The sequence below is a fragment of the Neopelma chrysocephalum genome, unplaced genomic scaffold, assembly GCF_003984885.1.
Source record: "Neopelma chrysocephalum unplaced genomic scaffold, ASM398488v2 Primary Assembly neopelma1_24, whole genome shotgun sequence".
NCBI lineage: Eukaryota > Metazoa > Chordata > Aves > Passeriformes > Pipridae > Neopelma > Neopelma chrysocephalum.
This window is the reverse complement of record NW_020897693.1, coordinates 26,814,311-26,840,828: the sequence shown is the minus strand read 5'-3', so window position 1 is coordinate 26,840,828 and position 26,518 is coordinate 26,814,311. Positions and strand designations below refer to the sequence as shown.

At 35.2% G+C, this 26,518-nt stretch overlaps 1 protein-coding gene across 6 annotated transcripts in view; it reads right to left on the bottom strand.

Moving 5' to 3' along the window:
• DPH6 (diphthamine biosynthesis 6) overlaps nucleotides 1-26,518 on the bottom strand; it is a 206,509-nt gene that overhangs the window by 118,106 nt on the left and 61,885 nt on the right. For all 6 annotated transcript variants that reach the window (XM_027709122.1, XM_027709095.1, XM_027709132.1 and 3 more), the window contains 5 exons: nucleotides 21,640-21,734; nucleotides 17,999-18,086; nucleotides 9,685-9,838; nucleotides 8,657-8,788; nucleotides 4,801-4,930 (listed from right to left, as the gene is read on the bottom strand). In XM_027709122.1, the coding sequence (XP_027564923.1) occupies nucleotides 4,801-4,930; nucleotides 8,657-8,788; nucleotides 9,685-9,838; nucleotides 17,999-18,086; nucleotides 21,640-21,734 (599 nt within the window). The remainder of the gene's footprint in view (nucleotides 1-4,800; nucleotides 4,931-8,656; nucleotides 8,789-9,684; nucleotides 9,839-17,998; nucleotides 18,087-21,639; nucleotides 21,735-26,518) is intronic.

The following is a 26,518-nucleotide window of genomic DNA, read 5'->3' as shown; positions in this document are numbered from 1 at the left end:
TCTGAATGTAGTCCCATGGTTCAATTCCACTGAGCAACAATGTCTTTGGTATAATTACTTTTCCAACTGGAACAAAAAATTGAAATAGTCACAGACAATGGAACAAAAATTATAACTATGGCATCACCTAGTACAGTGCCATGGGGGAGTTTCACCTGCACCTATACCTATAGCAGAAATGTAATTGCTTCTTTTAAGTGAATGCTATGAGGAATCTCTTTCAAACTAATAAAACATTTTTAATTGCAAACACAGACTTCTTGAAACTATCCATGGTAATCAATTAACCTCTACGTGAGTAGATTTTAGTATGATTTTATTTTAAGGAAATGTTACATCTCTATGCCTCAGCCCTTATAACAAAATACTAAATATCTTTAAAATATTTCAAATAATTAAAAAATATCCCAAATCTCTCAGTATACTACTGTTGAAAAAGAGTGCAACTGTGCTAAATTTTTAAAGCTTTTTATACCTCATCATTATAATTATATAGGCACTTGATCTGGAAGCCAGACTAAAGCTTACAGATGGAATAGAAATTTCTGGTTTTGCCTAACCAGGGATAGCTTTTCAAAGTGAAGCTTAAAACCGGTATCTTTGTGGATCTTTCACCTACTGCTTATTTTTTCAATATATTTTAAAGGCAATATCTTTAATACAACTATACAACTGAAACTAAACTCTATTTAGCACTTAAACGTCTACAGTTTCACCACTTTTTTTGAGGGTCACAGTTGCATCAAGACATATTGATAATCAAAATCTTAAACTGGATAGCACACCTGCAGCTATGAGAAAACCTGCAACCTTAATAGAGAATATTTTAAAACTTCCCGTGAGAGAAACGGGACCCAAAAATGTGAAAAGATAAATGTGAAAGAAAACTGTAACTGAGACATCTCATTTTTGAGCTGTTATTAAACCCCCTAAAAGCCAAACAGAGTTTTGCTGAGAAAACAAACTCTCTCATCAAAAACAATTCAGAAGAATCCCAGGTCCTCAATTGTTGAGGAAAGAGAGTTGGTTTCCTAGCCAAAATTCCTCTGAATCTTCAGAAGGCTCTGGATAGACCCTTACAGTGATTCACAGGCTGGTATGAATTTCAGAAGTCTATGAAAGTCAGTTGAATGGGAGGGGAGCAGAAAGAGAAAGCAGGTTGCGTAAACAGGCCTATCATTTTTTAACTTGTTCTGTTTTCACTTTCTTCTGTCCATAAATTTTATCCTGTACTCAGACCTCTCCAGACATCTGGCAGCTTAGCTCCAGTAGAAACTTCTCACGCACTTGCAGATATTCCCATCTCACACATGCCCACAATACAACTGCCTATCAAGCCTACGATACACACACGGCAGACCCTTCTACTACAAGACTTCCCTAGAACGTAAGAACTCTGCACGTGACGGTAGTCCTTCAGGTTTATTTAAAGTTATTCTGAATTCTTTTTATGTGGTTGCCTTCAATTCCACCATCAAGCGTATTTACATGTTTAAAGGACTGCAGTAATTGAAAATTAGGTTTAGCAAATAAAATTTAAAGTAAACAAACAAGAATCCTGAAACAAATCTCAAGTAAGTGGCTGCCTTTGTAATTACTGAAATAAGCTTTCAGTTTTAATGGAATTTTACTATCAAGTAACATTCAATATCCAGAAAGCACAGATGTATCACTGATAAATAAAATGAAAAATAGATGATGACAACAACCACTGTTATATTTATTCAACTTCCATATAAATTCGCATTTTCAGAAAATAGCAATATCTGTCTTATTTATGAGTACTTCTAAAGTTTTGAGTCTCCCTTACATACGACCAGATTTTCAAAATTGCTCAGCAGCCAGAAGCTCCCATGGAGCAATGGAGAACTCAGAAAAATAGAAAATGTTATGAACTTCCATCTTAATATGAAAATACAGTTAGTTAACTACCAGTATAGGGAAAATAAAGGATCTTTGTTTCAAAGTACTGTCATGCTGAGCCTCCTGAATGCTAGCTAAATGATGAAGGTAGTTAATTTTTCTGAACAGAATGATTTTCTGTAATCAGAAGGAAGGGAATAAACAAAAGACACAGGAACAAAAATTGTGCGTAGAGCTAGGAGACAATTAGGAACAGCCACCTTTTCTACTTAGCACAGAAAACAACGGAACTGTGAACAGACACATCGCATAGAGCTGAAACCAAGAAGGATGGCAAAAGTGGTGGTGAGGTGCCAAGGCAGTCTTGCAGCGTTTCAGACCCACCTCCATGATTTCCATGTACTAAGGCACTGTATGTACATTTTGCAAATTACAGTAATTAACTTTTTGATTCTCGGAGCAGGAGGGAAGGCTGGGGAAGCACACAGACAAAGAGGGATTCAGCTGAGAATGTAATAAACTGAACTAATCACTTGGAACCTGCTCATCTTTAATCCGCTTTGGTCTTCCCTCTCGGGAAGGGAAAACACCACCAGTCAAACTGGAGGTCTCACTCATCCATAGCTCTCTCTGCTTCATCTTACTCTCTTTTCAATTTACAGGCTTCCATGCCCTACCATGAGTACTTTTTTGGAAAAACAGTTTAAATTCAGTAATGGAGATGCCTGCAAGTATGGTTGGTTGACATCTTAATTCCCTGCAACATTGTTTAGAAAACAAATATTTAATTAACTATTTGACGGCTTCTCCGTTCTAGAAGAATAAATCAAAAGCCCTTCCTTGCTGGAAGTTTCTTTCAAATTTTTAAGTTTAAGAAAAAGGTTCAAATTCTGGAAAAAAAAAGTAACAGCTTTAAAAAGGATGCCAAATTAAACCTTGGCAATACTGGTTACTTTTCTCCAAACTCGGAAATGTTAAATTAAACATACATCTAAGGCAGTTCAACCATTTTACTTTTTGCACAAATTTCATACTCTTTACTCAAACAAGCATAGATGTTGAAACGGGCTCCCTGTTATATCACAGAGCTATACTGGTCCCCTTCTTTTTCCTATTTTGTTTGAGGACACAGGAAGATCCGTGGGAAAGGGACGCTTTGCATTGCTCAAGACTCTGGGCAGAGTCCTTTTTTTTTTACTTTACAAATTGCAATAATAGTAATCTGGAAATAAGCACATTACAGCTTGCAAAGGCCTCATATAATAATACAAACTTAAATAAAAAGCTTTCCTACACTTTTGCATTGTTTCACTTCCTTTCTACTTTCAGTGCTTTGTTTACTTTTTTCTGCAGTTCCGTATTCTTTTTAGTTAGGAGGAATCAGGTTGCATCAAAGAGCCCGAGAGAGGTGAGGCTGCCATAGCTCCATTCACCCACTCCAACCCGTAGGCAGGCCAAGCACATATTCCCAGTGGGTACACGCACACAGATCAGGCACATGCACCACGTACATACAAATAGCCATGGCCAGCCACACCAATCAATGCAGTCAGAGACACAGAGCCCTCACACAAACCGAGACATCATCAAAAGCCTCAGCCCGCTCCCCTCCCTGGTGTGCAGGGTGGAGTTGCACTGGAAACAATATAAACATTCACACGTACATCCCCCAAGCTGGGGATCCAAGCAGCCCAGCTGCCCAGCAGCCCAGCTCAGACACTCCGTCTGCACAGCAGCTGCCCCTGGATCCCCCTCTCCCCAGTTGCTGTCACCTGGGCATACGAGGAGGCTGCAGCCCCATTGCAGTTACTGGTGCAGACCCTGCACTCGCACAGAGACACACACACGCAGGTACACACAGCCACAGCTGGCACTGGGCTTCATTCACTTGGGTATCTCCAATCGCTGCCACCCAGGCACGTGGGACTGCAGTTGTTGGCACCCAGACACACTCAGCAGAGTCCCTCACCCAGGAAAGACTTAGAGAGGAGCTGAGTACGAAGATAGGACAGACTGAATTTCTACGATGAAATGACTGGCTTGATAGGTGAGGGCAGAGCAGTAGATGTTGTCTGCCTTGACTTCAGTAATGCTTTTGACACTGTCTCCTGTAACACCCTCAAAGAGAAGCTGTTGATGTAAGGGCCGGATGAGCAGTGAGGTGGATTGAAAACTGGATGAACAGCCAGGCCCAGAGGGTGCGATCAGTGGCACAAAGTTTCACAGGTGAACATCCAGGAGCCCATACTGGGTCCAGTCCTGCTCAACATCTTCATTCATAATCTGGATGACTGGGCACAGTGTACCCTTGGCAAGTTGCCACCCACATGGATCTTGACAGGCTGAAGAAACAGGCACACAGGAACTTTATCAAGTTCAGCAAGGAGAAGCTGCAAGTCCTACAACTGGGGAGAAAGAAACCCGAGTTCCAGTGTATTTTGGGGGTCCACTGGCCCAAAAGCAGCTTTACAGAGAAGGACTGGAGGTTCCTGATGGTCACCAAATCGAACATGAGCAAATAATGTGCCCTTGTGGTAAAGAGGGCTGATGATATCCTGGGATGCATTCTGAGAAGCACTGCCAGCAGGTCATGGGATGCAAATGAAAAGGAAAAGCAAAGAAAATCCCAGCAACATAAAACGTTTGTCAGTTCACTCAATCCACAGAGAACTAAGACTTGCAAACAATGTATTATCCCTCTCTAAGTCCAAATGGGGGGGCATTTGTAAGCCTTATGATATATGATAAGGCAAGAATTTCTAACCTTAGTGTTTTTGACTTGAGAAGCTGTGATGTGATTACTCCAAAAGGCAGGAAAACTCTACTTCTAAGTCTTTGAGGCACAAACATTTGGTAAAATGCTTCACAAATATGGCAACAATAATTCAGTGTATTACAGTGTATCATAAATATACTATAGTAGTAGTTTAATCCTACCTTGCTGGTGGACACAAATCAAATTCTGTCTCATAAACTGAGTTTATAACACTGAAATGTTTCATGCTCTTCATATACAGATGAACCAAAATAATATCCTTCAGTTTCAATCCCTCTGAAGTCATATTAGCTGCAGGATAAAAATAATATAGCTGTTAGAGAGAGAATATTTTAAATGTTTGTAGAAAGGCACAAATCCTGGTTTTGTTCAGCAAAACCAACTGGTAATAACCTAATTGTTGTCTAAACATGACTGAATACTTTGCAATATACTTTTTCCAATATAAAGCTATTGTTTTGATTAAATTCTTTCATGTTAGTTTTCCAAATACACAAAAACAGAGTACAAAATAAATTTTATCTACTCTAAGCAGTGGTAAATTCTTGCCCCATGAAAACACATCATGCATTCATGCATGCAGATATGTTACAGTGCAAATTACTTGTATCCGTAAGTTTTATTATCTCCATGTGGGGGGCAGGAGCTCCATTTTATGACAGCTAGGAATCTACAAAGGACTTTGAATCACAAAAGGACTGAACTGAAAGGGACAATAAGAGGTCCTTCAGTGCATCACCTTCTTCAAAGAAAAGATCAAATATTTATATGCTATTCCAGAGGGATGCTTGTCTAAGCTGTTTTTAAAGACTCTCACTGCAATAATAATCTTCACATAAAAAAAGAGTTATGAATGGCAAGACAGACAATAGGAAACAGAAGTGGCCACAGGAGAAATGAAGGAAAGATGAGAGCAGAGGAAAGCTCAGACAGACAGCTAAAGAAAAGATACCAAGAAGTCAAGATCATCTGAATGTGTATGCATAGAAGATTCCAGTTATAGCACTCAGGGAGAATGTATTACTCTTATATAGTCAATCATGTAACAAGATATGTGATCTGCTCTGCAGTGTGAATCTTTTGTAACTCATGAGCAATAGAAACTAAATAAAGACAAAAGCTTCTTTGAATATAGAACATATATAATAACAGAGTACTATGTCACCTAACTTAAGTCATGTAAAGCTCTTCTCAGTGTAATTTTCGGGATCTTGCCCTTTAATGTTACAGTGTGTACATGTATATACTTATATATTAGTTTTCCATTTGAGAAGTACAAGAGTATAAAGACAATCCCTGATGGTTGTTGTCTTAGTGAGAAACATAGTTTTTGTGTAAAACTTTTCAGTGCTTTTAAAGACAGTTCAGGAATTTGCACACTTTCGTAAAGATTAGTTTGGTCACATTAATACTTAATTTTTTTCTAAATATCTCAGCTTTACTGCCATACTTGGCAATCTGAAGAGGGTAATTCTCATTGACAGAAAAGTCACAAGTCAGAAGTGCGCACAAGGGATATAAGAGCTTTTGTAACAATCAATACAGAAATCCTGTGAAATCAAAATACATCTCCAGAAAAATCAGCTGATAAATTAGCACACAAAGGCAATTCTGTCCGAAAATACAAATGTATTTGAATGCTACCTGACAGCAATCCCTATGTCAATACCAGCTGCTATGTCACCATTTAAGGAGGAAAAAAGGACAAATTTCAAATTTCCAGCCAGAATTTTAGTCAAGAAGAAAGAGTCTTGGACTGCAGTTAGAAGTTCTGCAGCATTACATGAAATACTGGAGGGAGAAAAAACCCCCAACAAACTGACACATAGCTCCTCACACACAAACACCCTCACTCTAAATTTAAAATGTAGGAGCCAACAAACTGACTCTAATTTGTGGACACAGAGCAAGCTGAAGGCAGTGATTTGGAAAAATTCATAATTTATGCCTTTATTTAAAAAAATCTAAGTACAATCTCTTTCCCCCTGCATGAATTAGAGGAATGGAGGAAAATAACTTCTCCCTGGATTGTAATCAGAATAAAATTGACTCCCAAACCGTTCTCTCTAGCACAAAGGCATAAATGGTGAACTAGTTACCAATCTTACTTGGGTTCTTCACAAGAAGTTCTGTTTCTCAGGGAGAGGAATCTTACATAGCATATCTACAGGATATACAGGGAAACTAAATAGCCTTTCTCTTGAATTTCATGGTTTCTTATAATTTATAAAATATGATCAGGTGAAACTCACCCTTACTTTAGCAGAACTGCCTAAACAGAACTAACCCAAGAGGTTACATTGGCTGAAGTACAGCTTTTTTTTTTTTTTTTTTATTAAGTGGTTATCCAGCATCCTTAGGCTGAGAGCCACAAAATACAGTATTCAAACTGTCTACAGCAAGTAGCATTTTAGACTAAATTTTCATGTGTAATAAAAATCCATATAGTTTCCTTCAAGCCTATGGAACTTCACCATGGTAAAACTTCACCAGAGCTGCTTTATATTATATAAAGCACAGCAATCTTTGTCATCTTCCAATCATATCTAAAGAAAAAGTTTAACAAAAGAGTTTAAGAAACTAAATGTATAAATAGTAATATACGACATTCCCTCCCATTTTTGGCTTCATAAAATTCCATCCATTTTACTGAACAACATTTCATAGCATCTAGTAATAAATTTCCATTTCCAAATCCTTTTGTCAGCACTCATCCACTTTAGAGGTGATTAAATCAGTTAACCCAGCAAAGAGGTTAAAACGACTGTGCTTATTCCATTCTCACAGCATTGAAGACTGAACTGCTGTATAGATTATGAGTTCAGAAAAAGCCATTGGCAGATTAAGTTCTCAGAAACAAATAGCTTCTTTTGCCATGACAGAACCATAAGTCATTCAGCTTTCCACACCCACTTCCAAAAAGAGAATATATAAATGTGAGAATTGATATTTTCTACAAAGGATCAGAAAATTACTTTTTTTTCCTTACAATAATACAGGTAATGCAAGTAATCTGCTTGAAAGCAATAGGCTACTGCACTAGTCAAAGACAAATCTTTTTTGGCAGATGCTAAGGCAAAAATACATACTGTATGTACAAGCAGACTTCCATTCAAATATAATGAGAACACAATAAAACACTGTACAACTCTTTTGCTTCACTTTATAGATTACATGCAGATAAAAACTATTGTCATTTTTAGTAAACTTCTGATCATATCCACCTTGCTGATTTCCAAACAATCAAAAACTAGCTTAATGACCTTCTACCAAGTATAAATTTGCTTCTGAAAAAAATTCTGGGGTTTCTTTTCCATGCTGTATTGCATCCTGAATGCAAATGCAAAAAAATACAATACCTTACACAAATTCATAAAAAAGAATATGAGCTTAACCATTTAGATACTAAAAATTAGTTTCATTTTTATGAATAACGCATGTATAAACATACTTTACTTAAACTTTAGAATGAAAAAATACAAAGCAAAACCATGAACATTTTATTTTATATGTCACTATCTTGTAAGAGTGGGATAGTAAGGAACCTGGATTTCATGATTCCCAAGATAGCAATCTCCTTTACATTAGGAATATAAATGAGATTTACTGCTACTGACCTAATCCTAGACGCCAAAACGCATAACAACTTCCGAGAAAACTTAATTTAAAATTATGGTAGCTACAAAATTGTTTTAGCAAGTAGACAGCATCCATAGCACACATACATACTCACACACACAGTATATATTTCAAGAAAGCTATAAAGTGGGCAAGTACTGTGGAAATAGTATTGTTACAGTGATACGAACAGTACTCTGGCTTTCCAGGGTCTTCAAAGCCAGTAAAATTATGATGTGTTAAATATCAAAGATATCAAAGATTCCAATCAAATGCAAAATGAGATGGCAAACCAATAACCACAACATTTAAAGTTATAAAACCACATGATTCTTCCTTAATACCATATTAAAAACACTATTAAGTGACAGCAGATAACGCATTAACTGAATAAAGCACCTCTGAGAGAAGAAAATGCTTCCCGTGCTGCATCTTGAGCATTTGTGTCTTTTGATGGAAGGAAGTAGGCAGTGATACCTGAAAACCACTGGTAACCACTCAGGGATTTTCCTGAACTTGCAAACGTCTTAGCTATGGGAAACGAAGAATAGAACTATGATTATAATAATGAAAGATTTCAGATTAACCTAGGATATATTTTAAATTGTTTAATTAATAAGAACTTCTACGGAAAAGAAAATCACAAACTGTAAAAACATGTTCAAAAGTACTTATAAACATATAAAAATTTAAAAGCGTGCTGATAGCAAAGCTTCCAAATGCTACTTGACAAATCCTTCTCCAACACTGCTTTCAGAAAATATGCATTTAAGTAGCATTTAGCTGAGAATTTCACTACTTTCTTTCCTCCTTTACATTTTTGCTGACCTTTTACAATGTCTCGGCCTGTTTGTTTACAGACTTGGCACAAGAGGTGACACTGAAAAACTAAAATTTTCAAAAGCATCCAAGCAACGTGGAAACAGATTATCAAACTTGTACTCCAAATTCTAATGAAAGTTAGGTGCTTAACCTGGTTCTGATAACCTCTGCAAATGCATAACATGTTTAGACATTTTTAAAGCCCACCAGGCACTTACTGATATCCAAGAAATACCAAGTACCTAAATACTATTCAATACTAAACACTGTTAGCTGTGAAACTTAGTCTTCAGAAAGTTTATCCACCTTTGTACGTGGTATAATGGTGATGTTGTGGTACTCCCAGGAGGAGAGGGAGAGTGAGAGAAGGAAGGAAAAAATGTTATGCTCCTGTAACCTAACTCAAAATGCTTCATTACTACAGATCTATTCATTCATATCAGAAAACCACATTCTAGTAGACTCTCTTTTTTCCAACTAGTTATTACAGGTCGAGTACATTCTTTTCAGGAATGTTTGTATACTAATTAACAACATGGTCCACATGGCATGAAATATTCAATCTTTTTTTCTGATTTTTTTTCTTAAAGCTGTGCAAAACTTACTGAAATCCAAAAAATTAGGTTTCAAAGACTTCCAGATGACTGGAATGGTTTTCTGTGGTTCATCCTCTTCTGATGAAGGGAAAATATCGTCATCAGTGCAGCTTACGTCACAAGAACAGCGATTGACCACAAAAGTACCCGAAGATTCCTCCCGCTTGAGACAAACATTACAAAATAAGCAAGTAAACAGCATGCCAAGCAGTATGAAATCAGCACATTTTATCAAATTATGTGTTTAAATTACAAAAAATACTATAGCTCAACAGGTATATATATTAGAATAATTCACAGAAGAATAGCATACGATTTCTCATTAGATTGCAGAAACTGGCAGAACATAACGTACTCCTGTTGACATATCATATGGAAGAAAAGTGTAGACTTAGTAGTAAGTAAGGACAGTAGATATGAAAAATTATGAGACTCAAGAATAGAGACAGAAAGAATAATATGATGAAGTAATGCTATTCCACAATTACATACAAGAGTTTTTAAAAACTATGTTTTTAAAAAAATAGTATAAACTAAGTGAATAAAGGAATTAAAGCACAAAAGTGGCAATTTTATAGTTAACACCATCATCAAACGCTTGAAGCCGAACAAAAGACCAGTGAGAAAGTTTTAAAACTTTTGAACCATGAATGAAGGCAGTCCACGTAAAAAAAAACCCTCTTTCTATTATCTCAAAAAGACTATCCTTTCCATCAAACACTTTGGTATGAGCTGAGATACAGAAAAGAGCATTTCCCAAGACCTATACATCAAAGTAATTTCTTGACAACGAAGGAGAATCATCCTTCCCAAATGTTTTCTCAGGACTAGGAAGAGAAAACTACCCAACACACCTTTTAAAGCAAAATACGCAGGCAGAGTGCTTACTTACCAGTCTTCAAAAATTCTGTGTTCATTATATTTTCAACAAATCACATAATTACAGAATACATTTTTGGGTTTGTTTGTTTGTTTTGTTGGTTTCGGTTCTGTTTTGTTTGCTTGTTTTTCTGTTTGTTTTTTTTTTTTTAATTTTAGAGCAATCAGAATCCCTACTCTCTTTCATCTGATTTTACTAGGCAGCCTAATCTGCAGAGCACATTAACTTTGGGATCACTAGCTTGGTTAATACTACTTGTCTTCATATAAAAGCAATATGAATTATGACAGAATTTATCTATAAACCTTAACCAATTACCACTGCATACTGTAACTCCAGATTCTATCAATTAAATCTCTTCACAAATATCTCAGATTTCATATAGTGTCTAAGCTATGCATTTTTCTGCAGGCTTCTAAAATACTAAATTCACAAAAATTTTAATAAAGCCAAATGAAGTAAGATAAAAAGTTGACAAAATAGGAAGCCTGTGGCAATCCTTAAATATGGATTAGAAACTGCTGAGTATTCTTTTAGCTGATAAATTAGTGTTCCATGCAAAATGTCATTAAAAAAGAATATTAACATCATATAGTGAAGTAATTTTTATTGTATAATTTTATTGTATTTTTTTTCTTTCCTTTGGAAAAGAAAACATATCTTATTGCAACTTCAAAATTTTCTCTTGATATTATCCACAAACAACCCCCCAAAAAAGGCAGAAAACTATAGTATGCATCAGAAGTCTGCAATGATAATTCATTTACATCGATATTAGACTTCATTGGAGTGAAAAAGGATTCTGGTAATTTAAAGCAGTGTATTTGGAAATTTTAAGGAAAGGCTAAATTACAAAAAGGCTAAAGTACCTGTGAGAGGAAACTCAATTCTGCTGCCTCTAAAAGGGCTCATGGGTAGTTCTATAGGCACTGTAAACATTAAAGTTATTCTCTAAGAGAGGTTGATGTCCTTTGATTGGACTTCATTTTATTCATTCCTCCAAGAAAGACATGAAAGTCAAGGCAATAATCTACTTTATGTGAATCTACTTTACATGAGAGGTTAAAAGAAGTCAAGTAAATGTAACCTAATAGCAGAAAGATGAAAACTGCAATTTAGCACAAACATGACATGCATTCCAACATTACAATATACAAGCATCCAGCAGCACCCCTACCATTTCCCACTCTTTGAATTACACCTTTGGCTACTGCCGTCAGTATTTTGCTGTTACCTAGAGGGCTGCCAGATAGCCCCTAAGCCTTCAGGTATGACTTACAAACAAACAAAGCAGGAACACAAATAAGTTCATTGAAACAGATTCAAAGTTCGATTGTGCTACAAGAACCAAGAAAATTCAATTTTTTTAAAGTTTCCAATTTTTTTCTCATGAGTTGTCACTTTAAGGAAGTATACAGACTATAATAGTGGCATCAAGTGCTAAAAGTGCTACCACTTCCTTCTTGCAAATTGTTGTTTTATTAAATTAGTTGCTTTCACTGGGTAATTCATAACATCCACCATGAAGAAATCAATTTGCATTGCAGCACGGGCATTCAGGGAAGTACTAATGTAACATATACAGAGTTTGCACTTCTTGGTCCTACCCCCTGAGTAAGCATGCACAGACATGGTGATGTGAATGATGCTATCACAATGCTGCTTTTGGGTTTTGTTTTTACATCACCTGGATTTAACTTCAATATGCAACAAAAATCCGTCACTAGGAAAAAAATATTGTTAACTGGAAAGGGAAAAGTTCCAGCTTGCCTGTTTGTTACTCGCTTTAATTAAGCTTTACGTAATCACCTTTTAAGAGATCTAGAGCTACAGACATCTTCTGTAGCTGCTATTAAAGACCTGTACCTTCTCTCCATTCCCTAACCTGGAGTACCAAATTTATATGCTCTGCAGGTGAATATGAAAATAGCACCTATTCCATTTTTATGCTATCTGTTAAAATTGTTCTTTCATCTGTGTTTCTAAACATGATTTCTTCAAAATGTCTTTCATAAAAAAATTCACGGGGATGTAGTGAGCCTCACAGACTGTATCACAAGTGGTTTAGCATAACACAGAGAACTCCCCTGTAGCTTTCTAATTTGGTAATATTATAAATATCTCAAATTGATGCCACATGAAATTTTCGTATCATCCATAGTCACATCCCTTCCTCCTAATAAGTCAATATTTTATAAAGAATCAGGTTTATATCAATAGTGCTTCACAGAGATAAATAAAAGTATACATCTGTGTTTCCACAAATAATAAAAAGCTGGTCAGTTGCAAAATTTTTGGAAATTACTATGAAATATCAGGAATTTTACAATATCTCTTATATAATTACAAAAATAATTACAGACAATAATTAGAGACAACTGTTGATGTCAACGTCTATGATACATCACAATGACTCATTAAAGGCCGACTCCCACAATGCTCAAAAACCATGGGTAATCAATTGCTTTCTGCAGCAGCACAGGTGCAGGCTATAGAAAAGTATTAGGTGTGGAACCTGGCACTCGAAGAACAACAGGCTCAATGACAGCCTAAGTAGAGCTGCCAGACTCTGTTTAGTAGCTATATTCAAATCTCATACAAATGTTGGTCTTCCATTCCTCTCAACAGAAAAAGTAATCTAAGAAGCTAAAACTTATAGACTGCCACAAATAGACTAACTTTCCCTGAATAATATTTTCTCATCACTTTAAAAAGAAAGCATTGAGCTTGCTATAATGACATTTTAATTAAATCTTACAGAACCTATTTTATCACATAACATTTTCATGTTAGTTCACAGAAGCAATATATTTTCTCATTTGTTACACAGTTTCTCCCACACCCACTGTACATTGTGATACCAACCTAATTTTGGATCAGAGCCTGCATGTATGCATACGCTTAACTATATTCACATAACTCATGTCATTGATGCAAGCGCGCTCAGAATGAAGTTAAGCAAATGCACGAGTGTTACAAGATCCAAATTCTCCTGTTGAAAAAGCCTTGGAGCTAGGACTTTGACTGATATAGCTGAAATTCCATGCAGTGGTCTTTTATGAAAACAACAGATTGCCTTCTTGAAAAGCTTACATTCTCCACTACAGAAACTGGTATAAAAACCTATCACAACACAGTTCTAAAACTGATAACTCTCCCACTGAGCAGCAATGAGAATACAGTGGGGCAGAGATCTCAGAAGGCATAAGATTATGATCATCTCTTTATTTCTTTTGATGTACCTTGATAACAGAACTCCTTGAAATAAATATAATGAGAGAGACCACATACATCTTGCAGTATTTCGAGTACAATACACAGACTCATAGGAAGGAAAGTCTTTTACTCCAAAATTCTTTCAAATAAAGTATCTTCATTATGAAAAGGGAACTAAAAATTATCTTTTCTAAGAGAACTGGACTAAACCTGCAATCAAATGGAGAAGGAAAGAAAATCCTTTATTTACTATCTTAGTGTTTGAAATAAATCAGCATACAAAAAACATTTTGCAGTATTTGTTACCAAGTTTTGAAAACAAATCTACAAGGGTTATCTATATTCTTATGATGCAGAAGGGAAACTAAAGGTTACGCAGGAGAAGTATCATTCAATGATGACAAAGTATTCAAAAAATGCTACTCACAATGACACCAGCAAAACATGTTTTGCAACTTGAAATTCCTTCCTATTTTCCCTGTCATCACTGATAAAGTCTAATTCTACAGCTAAAGTCCTGCATGTAGATTAACTAAAATAATTCAGACCTGAAGGAACTGGACAGAAACAGGGAACAATGTTAAATCAAATATAACCTGCAGGATCATGCACCTTTAGTACACATGACATGCAAATATCTCCTGAAAACCTTCTCTAAATTTATGAGTTTACAAGTTAGAGAACTTTACAAGTGTTTTTAAAATTATCTCCAAATTGATCTGTGAAATAGATTTCCTGATGTTTAACAGGGGCAAACTGCTTGCACTTCTGAAAAGTGTTCCACCCAAACAAGTCAAAATCATTTACAAACAGGAAAACACAATATCAATTGATGAGAGGTAATATAATGCAATAGTATTATACAAGAAAAAGCAGCAGCAGGAATGATTCCTGTACCTCTTATAGGCAAACAGAGTCCTTCCTTTTGCCAAATGTAAAAAGAAAACTACATGACTCCCTCTAATTCTGGACTATCCATAACTTAAGGGGTTGCAGTTTCACAGCTTGTACTGTTTGATGTACGAGTGCTCCTACTCACTGGAACACGAGAACAAAGTATTCATTATTAAATGGGGGAAAGAGCAAATCTGAAAGCATGAACAATAGCTAATATGTTCACTACTGTCATCAAAAGTATGTTCCCAGCAGCAGAGGCTCCAACAGCTCTAATTTCTGTTTATGATCATTTAAAAGGCAACACAATAGAATAACAGTCCATATGCAGAAAATAAAAATTTATGGAAGTTCACTGTGCTGACAAAGTAAAACAATTGTTTCACAGTTGTATTTTTCCTAATTGAAAATATTCAAAATTAATTTTTTATTGAGTACAAAAGTCAAAACACTTGATTTAAAGATTCTGGAATATGCTTCAGAAATTGCCTCCCTTGAATAAAAAACATTCTGCTTTGTAAATGTATGAAGTGACTGTCTTATTGGGGAAAGTAAAATATTGATAAAACTAGGTATCTATATTAGAGTGATGACCTTGTTTTTTACCCTGAAGTAAATGAGGCATTCCCAAGTTTTGGACATTAATGTCCCATTACCATTATTATTTATTCTTAATATATAAAATGCCTATAAAAAGTATTTACCAAATTTTTAATAACATTTTAATAATAAAATATTTATTTATCTCTTTAGCCTTTTCTGTTTCACTGTTTAAGAAAGAAAAGAGGGTGTGTTAAAAAAGCTTCAATTATTATGCAAAAACACATCTTGAAGTTGCACAGTAATGTATTAAACCAGAACAGTGAGTAAAATGTTATGTTCCCCTAGGCACAGGGGCCCATTTTGCTGCCAGAAACAATTTAAAACAAATTTCTAGGCAGGCTTTGTAGTTAAACATGAGAGATTTAGCTAAAGAAAATGCATTATAGAGGAGGAAAGACAGCAGAGACTAAGATTACACTAGCTATAATTGCATAATGACTTTAAAAGTAAATTCAAAGAATGTAAAATTAACACCTGTGGCACATAACAATGATAAAAATTAATATACAATACAGTTAAAAATATGTATACCTCATAGCTGAAATGATAACAGAACTGATGTCGTAATACTTATCAGAATTACACTTCACTGTGGAATCTATTAATGTTTTCTTCAAAGTGCTTACACAAGTGACTACTTTTACATATTGTTCATAAAGGTGCATTTTTTTTTGCTTAATTTTCAGCAATCCTTTGAAAGCCTGAAACTAAAACTAGTTCTCCTTCTAAAGCAGTTTTCCCCTGCAGTACTTTGTTATTGTAGGATTGGATTTCAAGTGCTGAATTACTAACTGATAGTTAAAATTTTCTGCAGGGCTGGTTAGCACCAAATAGTGACAAAAAGTACAGTACTACAGGCATATCAATCTTGAAGGCATGCATTTATCATTATGCAGTTAAACGATGCTAACAGTCATACTCTGAAAGACTTACCAGTTCTCCATACTCATAACTTCTCAGAAATTTAGCTTATTTTATCATGACATAAAATAATCTGTGGCCAAAAGATTCTAATGCTTTTCCTTCTGAGACAACCACTGCAGAAATTAGACTATTTTTCTTTTAACTCTACAATACATAAGTTTATATACCAAAGTCCAGGGCAAGCCTCTGCAAACCTTACCTCTCAGAAAGCATGACAGCTTTGTCTACAATGGATTGGAAACATGATTTATGACAACAATGCCTGAAAGGGTGAGGCTTTAATCAAATCTAAGACATCTACATAAGAGGGGGAAAAGAGCTACTGAACAGATGTAAGTAAAATCTTGATTCTTATATAAAATGTTGTGCAGTTTAATATGATTTTTTTCCTGATTTATGTAAAGCTTTGTGGTTTTCATTTTCCCTAGCCTGTCACATTGTAGTGATGTAAGGTGCATTTTAGCATCAAGTTTGCCATGAGCAATAAAGTCAGTGCCCCCAAAGAAATATTAATATATTATCACTCTTCCCCACCATGCCCCATTCCCAAATTTTCCTTTACTCAGCTTATTTGGTTTTGCTTCACATAGTTAGACTCACTTTTCAGAGTCACCCACAGAAATATTTAATGTTTTATTTTCAAAAGAAATACCAAACTAGAAACTGACAGGATGAAATACAATTTACTTTCCAAGGCAAGAATGAGGCCAGCATGCAAGAAAAACATAGAGGTATTTTACCTGTTTGGAAAAATAAAATTAAAAACAAAAAAGGGAAAGGGAAGAGGGGAAGGCATGATCTATTGAAAGACATTCAGGAAATGGAGTTGCTTAAGAGACATGAAATGTGAAATATCAATATAATAACACTCTATAACAATTTCTGCACCTAGATCATCAAAGTACAGAAAAATGTAGGAAGAGCTATAAAAAGGTGATTGCAACAGTAGAAGACAGATCATGAGGCACTCTCTTCAACAAAATATTAAAACTTATAGAGATTCAGGAGGAAAAAAAAATAATTTTCCCTATAAAACAATAAAAGGAAAAACAGAAAAGCAATGAAAAATACTAAGAAAATAAATTCTGGTTTGACCTTAGTTCTGCTCATATGAAAGTCTGCAACCTCTAAACCACCAGAATTCCTATTCCTGTTCTGCTGTTTCTATAGAATCCTAAACTAAGAGAACTAATCCCAGTGAACTAATGATTCCTTTAAAATTTTTGACCAAGATGATCTCCTCTACATGATCGTAAGTCATTCATTAGATGTATCTTTCACACAGAAGAAATAAAACAAAATTCAGTATGTTCAAACAGTATGCTCAAAACCCAAGGTTTTGAAGGTTAGTGAGTTTTTAAATCTTCCACTTTACATCAGAAACATCAAAAAGAGATGCCACCTCACAGCAAATCAACACTGTTCATACAGTTTCCTAATATAGCTGTGTTCTACAGTGTAGCTACCTGTACTACACAGGTTACACACATGCTTGACTGAACCATGCTGGCTGAGCACCTTGAGGCTTCAAGATGAAAAATGCCACACAAATATACTATATACTATACTTCCTTGTGTCAAATATACTCACTTGACACAAGGAAGCATTTATGTTCGTTCTTTCCTTATGGTAAGTTCTGAAATTCAATGAAATATGTACACTGTTATTTGAAATTATGTACATTGTTATTTGAAATTACACCCACATGAGAATATGTAGGTTCATTCCAAATTGTGACAAAGCAATAGAAAAATAGAAAGCATGCATATATCTTTAAAGGAAGACAACATTTTCAAACTACTTGCCTTATTCTCCAGGTGTGATTTTAAAAAATGAAGGTAGCCAACAGGTGCAAATGCATCAGCAGAATGCACGATCACCTTGGCTGAATCTCTGAAATACAAAATGTTTTTCATCAAATATTAGTATATAATTTCATATATAGACAATACTTAGCCTATGGATAACACAAACTCCAAGGTAACTAATTGAAAATCTATTAATTTCTTATCTGTGTTTCCATATAAATTAAGAAAAAGTAGTTTGGTATATAAAATCATATTGTCAAACATACACATTATTTTCAAGAATTTTCAATTTTCAAAAGGAGTAAACTATACTTCCTGTGTCAACTGGCACTGGCAGGATGCACGAACAACCACAAAACCACAGCTGAAATGCAAAGCGTAAGTTTGCTTTCATTACCTCTCCAACTGGAGTCCCCAACGCAGCATTCAGGCAGAGGCACAAAAGCAGGGACATGGGCACCAAAGCTGCTGGGTTTGCCTGTACTTCAGAGATTTGCACAGGCATAATATTCTGCTTTGATCTTTCCCACAGCAGGGCAGGTATCTCAAGCATGATTTTTTGCTTGATAGGGTGCCCCTAAGTTTATCACAGGCCTATGTTATCTAAACACAGATGTTCTACTCATCCAACATACAAGGTCAAACAACAATTAGTATGATACATGTATTTTTTGACACTCCAACTGCAAGCCACTTGAGTGTGTTTACAATTCTGCTCATCAGTCTTCCCTTATTTTTCCCACACTTTCAGACCAATATTGAGAGAATCAGTTAGCTGTAGTCTATGGAAGCATAAATTACATTATGTTTTAGATCCTAGAGACTAATATGTAAAGCAATCTTTTAATTTCACCAACAGATTTTTTTAGAAGTCCATTGTTTTATGTTCCAGACATTAGTCTTTGAAGTATTAACAACACAGAATATTTCACACTGAGAAACTGACTGATTCAATCATCTTGCATCTGATATTGAAGACTACTAGACACAACTTTTTAATGCCAAATTTGTTGGTAACAATTATAAACTTCCTCTCTGCTGATTCAAATTAGTTAGTTTTAGTTTTCATTTTTACAGACACAATCTGTCACACTTTGATTCACAAGAGGCAGTATCTGTTATACCCATCTGCATGATTTCACTACTTAAGAAAAAGGTAGCTCTAGGAAACAAACATCAGAAGGTGAGAAATGCAAGGAAAACATTAAAGAAACTCAGGCGCAGTACAAGAAAATCCCAAAATCATTTTAAATAAGGACTAAGAACACATAACTTTCTTGAAACCACAGTGCCCTTTGAAACTTCATAGTGTTCAATGAGATGATATAGATAGATTTCTAGTAATGCTACATAAAACCCAGGCAAACTCAAACCAGTTGAAGTCTCAGCCAGATTCCAGTGCCTTAATAAAAGAGTAAAATTAACAGAAATAGCTGTTCTGGAAAATGTATTTTGGGATTTAAAATAACAAAATATTGCACAATAATTATAAATACCTTTAACATAAGAAGGTCCACTTCCCTTTAAGTAAACTTTTAAAGTATTTTGACACATATGCCTCAGCTTCATTCTTCAGAGTAATTATCAGGATTTTTTATGATTAAAATATTGTTTATGTTTAATATATGAACATAAGATACCTTTTAGATAGTTCCTTAAGATTAAAATAATTTTTTTCAAATGACCATAGTGTCTTCTAACAGAAATCAGTAGAAAATTACTTTGGAAATCTTTAGCAACAGGAATATATCATTAAAAATACAAAAAAACAGACACCAAGACTCCAGTAGTACCATATCCTCTGTGTCTGAGTACGTTCTCAATAAACATTTTCTGCTTGTTAGTAAGTCCAATATAGGGGAAATCTAGTACTTTTCAGTGATGCATTTACTACTTAAAACTAATTAACAAAAAATATTAACAAAAACTGATATCAGAATGAAAAAAAATAGGTATTAACTGTATGTGCCTGTTGAATTTAAAGAATATCTAGTAAATGTGAAAAAAAAATATTTAACTTCAAAGTAAAAGAAGGAGTCCTACTTGGATCCTGCATGTCCCAGTTCACCAGTACAGCAGAGCAGATGTATACCTGAACCATGGATATCTAAACATTTGGAAACTACACTAGCAGAGTTAACAGGATAACAAAGTCTGTTTAGATTCAGTGTATATGAGAAGCAAGAATGAATAGTAGAAAATAACTAAACTTGTAACTTATTTAACGACAAAGGAACTACAAAATATTTTTCTTAACAAGTTCATAAAGTAATAGATTTCATATGCATGGCCCCTCAAAGGACATGTCTTTATTACATGAATAATGTTAAGAGCTAAGCAGGACTAATCAAGCCAGAGACACACAATGCTAATGCAGCTATTCAGTTTCCATTATGGAAATGTATATTTAGAAATAGTTGAGGAACTGCTTATCAGTCCACTGTGCCATATATTTATTATTAAATACTCACTGATTTATATATTTGGTTTTTTATGTATTTTTGTGCATTTATTAACTTTTATTATTATTTGGAGTATCACCAAGAGAAATAAAAACAACTCAGTCCTACCACCTCTGTTTTAGCTTTTCCTAGTTACTTTAACCGTCTTTAAACCACTGATAGTGTGCATTTAGAATATATTATAATACATTCCTATTTAAACTGCCCTTTGGTTGATCTCAAATGAAGAGCACAGTCAACCAGTATTTCAGCGACATCTGCCAGACTACCTGCCAACATTTTTACCAATTTGTCTATTGATCTCCTCCCAAATGCCACGCAATGAAACAGAGCTAACTGTTCTTTGTTCTCTATTGCTTACACAGACAGATCCCAGTCTTACACTGACGTGAAACAAATAGATCTTCACCATGAAAGCCTTAATCACATCTATATGCTCCATAATCTTGACCCTCCCTAAGACAACTGAGAATCAATCACCAATACATGATTAATAGTCTGTTTACTTATTAAGAAAAGAAACAGCAGTCAAAGTTTCTCACTTGAAACAAGGAGGCTTAGCTACCTAACAGGCTAATAAGAAACTCACATCAAGACACAAATATTTTCCATATTTCACTACACAGATTTTTGCAATTTATGTCAAAGGAATAAACTACGCAGTGTAATTGAGATGGATTCATGAAAAGTTTGTATTTAAAATATCCTGTAGTAATTGAAGAAAAATGTTTATCACTATCATTCTAAGTCGCTAAATTTACACACACACACACACATACACACACAATTAATGGGACCCACTGGCCACTGATGTGGCAGTTTATCAAATTTAGCTGTAATGAAAGATAAATATTACAGGTAATTTGCACTTCTTGAAAGGATAAAAGTGTCAGTGTGTAGGTATCAGTTTTACTGCAGGCCATAACCAGCAAGTAAATGAAAGAGCAAATGTCTAAAAGTTTATAGACCTCTTTGAAGGCTTCATCTTGTCAAGTATTGATTTAGTTTTTCAGAGGACTTTGCCAGGGTTAAACAAAGTGTGTGTGAACTTAGAGAACATATTTTACCACTGCCAATGCCATGTTTTACCTCTTACCACCTCTAGTTGTCTCAAGATAAACATTCAATATGTACCTGTCACTTTAATATAAGGAAATAGAAGAAACTGTTCCTTACACAACTATTTTCTTCTTAAATAAAGGGCAGTCCAGAGTGAATGTTTCATATTCTCCACCTTCTCCACAAACATGGACTCCATATTTCTCAGAGAGCTAGCACAAAAGGGAAATTAAAACACACAAGTATTACATTAAAGCAGTCTATTAAACATATAGTGCTAAAAATGTCAAAACCAGCAGGGTATACACTATTTGTTGGCTGAGGTTAAACCACAACATGTACTTTCTAAAGGACTACTCATTACAAGGTTGAAAAAACTCAAACATCATACAGTGGGTTCTTGATTTCTTTGTATGCTTATTACAGTGATCTAAAAATTACCAATGTGTTATAGTTTAAGTAGAACTGGCACTGTAACATTCAGATAAACAAATTAATTCCTAGATCATCTTCCTCAGTGGCCATATTCAGATTCTCATATTTGTCTAACTCTCTTTAGCATAGCTTGTTCACCTCGACAAGAAACTTGTACTGTGAAATCAACACAAGAAATAGCACTTCACATAGAAGCATACAGTGAAGACATCTTTTGACAACAGATTGAACAACTGCATTATATATTTTGATAAATACTCATTCCTTCAAAAAAAATCTAACAAATAGAACCAATGAGCATTTTCTAAGTCAAAAGCAGAAAACTAAAGCAAGATCTACGGGGGAAAAACTTGTTTCCTTTATAAATTGTACTGAATATACTTTCCAAATCAACATATATTTATGAATATTCTTGAAGCTCTGGATATACCAGTATCCAGCACCTTGTACCACGCCCGAGCATGGGGAAGCCCCCTCTTTGTCTGCAGGAGAAATCCATCTTTCCAGCACCAGATTATATCACCTTGTTAAGTGTCACAGCAGTAGCTGCTTCAAGCCAAGTCCCATCCCAAGTACTAATATTCTGCTTTAAGTGGCTCATGAGAAGCTGAACTGTAGTCTTCAACTCCATTGCAAACACCAATGTTAGTACTGGGAATATTTATTTAACTCTTTTATGCATTTCCTTAAAGGAGCAGAAGCCCACCCATGATGCTTCTGCAGTTGAATAGCAATGCAGTTCTCCACAACATGTCGAAGAGGGTTAGAAAAACTCTCTCTGGAGGCGAGAAAATGATTCCAAATCTGTTGCTTGTTACCTTTTAGGCAAACATGAGACTGGGTTATTTATAGTACACATTGTGGGTTCCATGTTTTAAATGGTTACCAGAATATTTGTGTAGCAAGTCTATTTGATATATTCAAATGATACTATATTTTTATTAGCGAAGCTGAATGCACAGTTTGTGTTATTTTATAGTTCTCTTTCAAAGTTTTTTTTTAATTTTAAAACTTCAAAGAATGTTTATAACTTTAGTTACTTACACCAAAGGCCTAAAAACTCTTTAGCCTTTAATTTGAAAAAAAGGAAAATGCTCTGATAAAACAATACCTTGGTAATGCTCTATGTGAATATTTAGTTATTTGATGGTGTAAAATCTAAATCTCTTTTGGAACATGTATTAAAATTTTTTTCAATGTCTTGTTATGAGAGTTATTTTTCATTTTTCCTTTCCCGTTTTCTTTCAAAGAAAAGGAGCAAAAGAAAACCTTTAATCAAGTGCTCATTAAAAAATTATACTCCTGACATAAAAGACAACTCCATCTGTCAACAGTGGCAACAAGGTTTCTATAGGACAAATACATCAAGAATAATTAATGTTGATGCAACAAGAATGGACAACCTACAAAACAGTTAGTCAAAACCTTTTATTCTTACTCTTGTTGCAAAAAAACCTTAAGAAAACTATTTAAAAAACGAAAGAGAGAAAACCAGGAAAGATCTTTCTAAATCTAATCTTTCCACGGTGAATACTAGGAATGACCGTTTCCAAGTCACTTTCAAAATTGGTAGCTCTGCTTGTAAACATTCGTGTCTAGAATAATTATTGGCAAATTAACATTGAATACTCAAAAGATGTGATACTATTTCCTATCTTTGTTGTGAGATATCCTCATTTGCAATGTCACTGGCTTCAGCATAATTCTTGACACCAATTATAAAAGGTGCTAAAGGATTTTCAGTTCCCACAAATGTCAGCAGGAACAGAGGATATCCAGCTGCTCATAGAACAGATTCTTAATGTTCATTTAACAAAGTCAGCAATATTTTTAAAATGTCATCAATGACATCAGAACTGTGTCTTTTAGTCATTTAGAATATTAACTTTTTTTAAGACAAATTATTTTGTTTTGCAAATTGGATGCCACATTCATAACAATATGACAGCTTGGACTCTAATATAAATTTTATGATTGCTAAATCTGCCTTCTAGTTCAGATGAGCCAGAAAACTGCAATTTTACAAATTACACTTAACTAATTGCAAGTAATGCAAGTCTAATTCAGAATCCAAAAGAAGTATATGAAGAAAACGTCTTGTAGACTACACAAAATTTATCTTAAGTACTGAATAGACACAACGTATATAAACGACTAGCCCAAACATTAACCAAAGAACAGTCTCGTCCTATCTTGGGAAGAAAACATAGGGATTAAAACTGATTTTCTCACTTAACTTCAGTAATCAAAGATAAATATATGAAGTGATTCCTTTTTTAAGTGAACACTTTCTTCCCAGACAGAAATTGTAATACTTAGTAAATTCTTGTAACTACAGAAATGCTCTTTACATCAAGATATTCTCATCAACTTCTGAGGCAAGCATATAAACAAACATTTTCCTATTGTCTATTAGCAGAGCTAGAAGTATGGACAAATGTAACCATAACATCCATTTACCATTCTGTTAATGAATTCTACAGAGAGTGGAAGCATCCTCTAAGATTTCGCAAGTTGCCAGAAAATTCTTTACTGTAAAAAGCTAAGACTCCTGTTACAGAGGAAACACTGGGACATGAAAGCAATTTAATAATTTAGAAATTATCTAGCAACCACTCCTCAATAATTAATGAAAGACCTATAATTTAGAAAAAAGCTACAATTCAAAAACTCTCCTTTCCGCAATGCCAATGTCCTGAGCCAGTAAAATTCACTCCTGCTAAAAGTATGTGGCAGATCATCATTGTGCTCATAAGTTCAACATCCTGTACGTAGTAGAAAAATGTCTGCAAAAAGTTTTTCCCACTCATTAGTTATCCATTTGTCTGCTACTACAGCACCAAAATACCTCACCTCTATGTCAGTAATTATTATAATTTCTACTGTACACATAAACTAATGTAAATAAGAAGACTGAAAATTTAGGTGATAATATATATTTTTGAACTTGTGAGTTGTGGATTTATTTGTTTGTTGTGGGTTTTTTCTAATTAACATTAACATACCTCTTATAATGCCTCAACCAGAGATTTTTTTCTAAAAATAAAACTATTATTTCATTTTTATTTCTTATATATCCAAAAGACAAACTGTAACGGGCACTTTATAGTAACACAAGTCAACTCTGGTCTCACTGCCTGTTCCTTAAGGTAAACTTTTAGTACAATTAAAAACAACAACAAAAAAAAGTTAAGTTCTATTTCCTGATATGTAGTACCAGAGAGGTTGAACTTTTTGAACACAGGCTAAAAGTAAAAGATACTCCCTACAAATCCAAAATTACTCAACATGCCATATATGTTGTGGCTCAGTATCAATGATCTTTGGCTCCAAGGTTGGTGTACTTGGAAAACTTTTGGGTTTTTTGACTACGGGATGATCTACTCAACACATGATCTACTGAGACCTGACAGGATGCACCTATTGGGTTAAGGGGAAAAGGAGTTCTAGATCAGGAGCTAGTGGGGCTTGTTGACAGAGCTTTAAACTAGACCACCAGTGATGAGCGATGGGATGGTGTGCAAAAACTTGAGAAAACCAGCACTAATGGGATCCCTCAATCTACTTTATAAGGTATGGGCTACAATGTACCACACCTGAAATGTTTCTACACCAACACATGCAGCATGAAGAACAAACAAGAGGAGCTCAAGGTTTTGGCCAAGTCCCAGAGATTTGACATAACTGGCATAAGTGAAATCTGGTGAGTTGATGAGACCTGGAACTGGAGTGCCCTGTTGGATGATTACAGGCTCTTCAGGAGGGATAGGCAGGGCAGAAGAGGTGGAGGGGTGGCACTGTATGTAATAGAAGGGTTAGAATGTTTGGAGCTCCCAGCTGGCAATGGCACAGTCGAGAGCCTCTGGGTAAGAATCAAAGGGCAACCACGTCCTGCGGAGCATCAGGCAAAGCATCGCCAGCTGGTCAAGGGAGGGGATTGTCCCACTTTGCTCTGCATCGGTGCAGCCTCACCTTGAATATTGTGTGCAGTTTTGGGCACCACAAAATTAGAAAGACATTAAGCCACTAAAGAGCTTCCAAAGGAGGGCAACAAGGATGGTAAAGGGCCTTGAGGGGAAGTCATATGAGGAGAGGATGAGGTCACTTGGTCCGTTCAGCCTGAAGAAGAGGAGACTGAGGGGAGACCTCATTGCAGTTACAACTTCCTCATGAGGGGAAGAGGAGGGACAGGCACTGATCTCTTCTCTCTGGACACCAGTGATAGAACATTCTGTCTGCCAGAACTTCTGATGATCAAGACTTCACTAGTTTGCAAAAGGGTATTTTTCATATCATAAACCTAAGTATTTCTCTTTAGTTTATACTTAATGATTTGGTTTTATTAGACCTTAAAGCCAACTAAGTATCCAATAAAAACCATTTATTTGTACTGGCTTTGATTTTCACAGCATGCACATACACAAGAAACAGCTAAATGAACAAATAATCAGTTGTGCAGTCTCCCCTACAATGGTCTGACAAGCAATTGCAAGCAGGGTCAGGATTCCATACTTCAACACCTTAAGCTACGCAGTCATTGCTCTTTTTATTGTTGTATCAA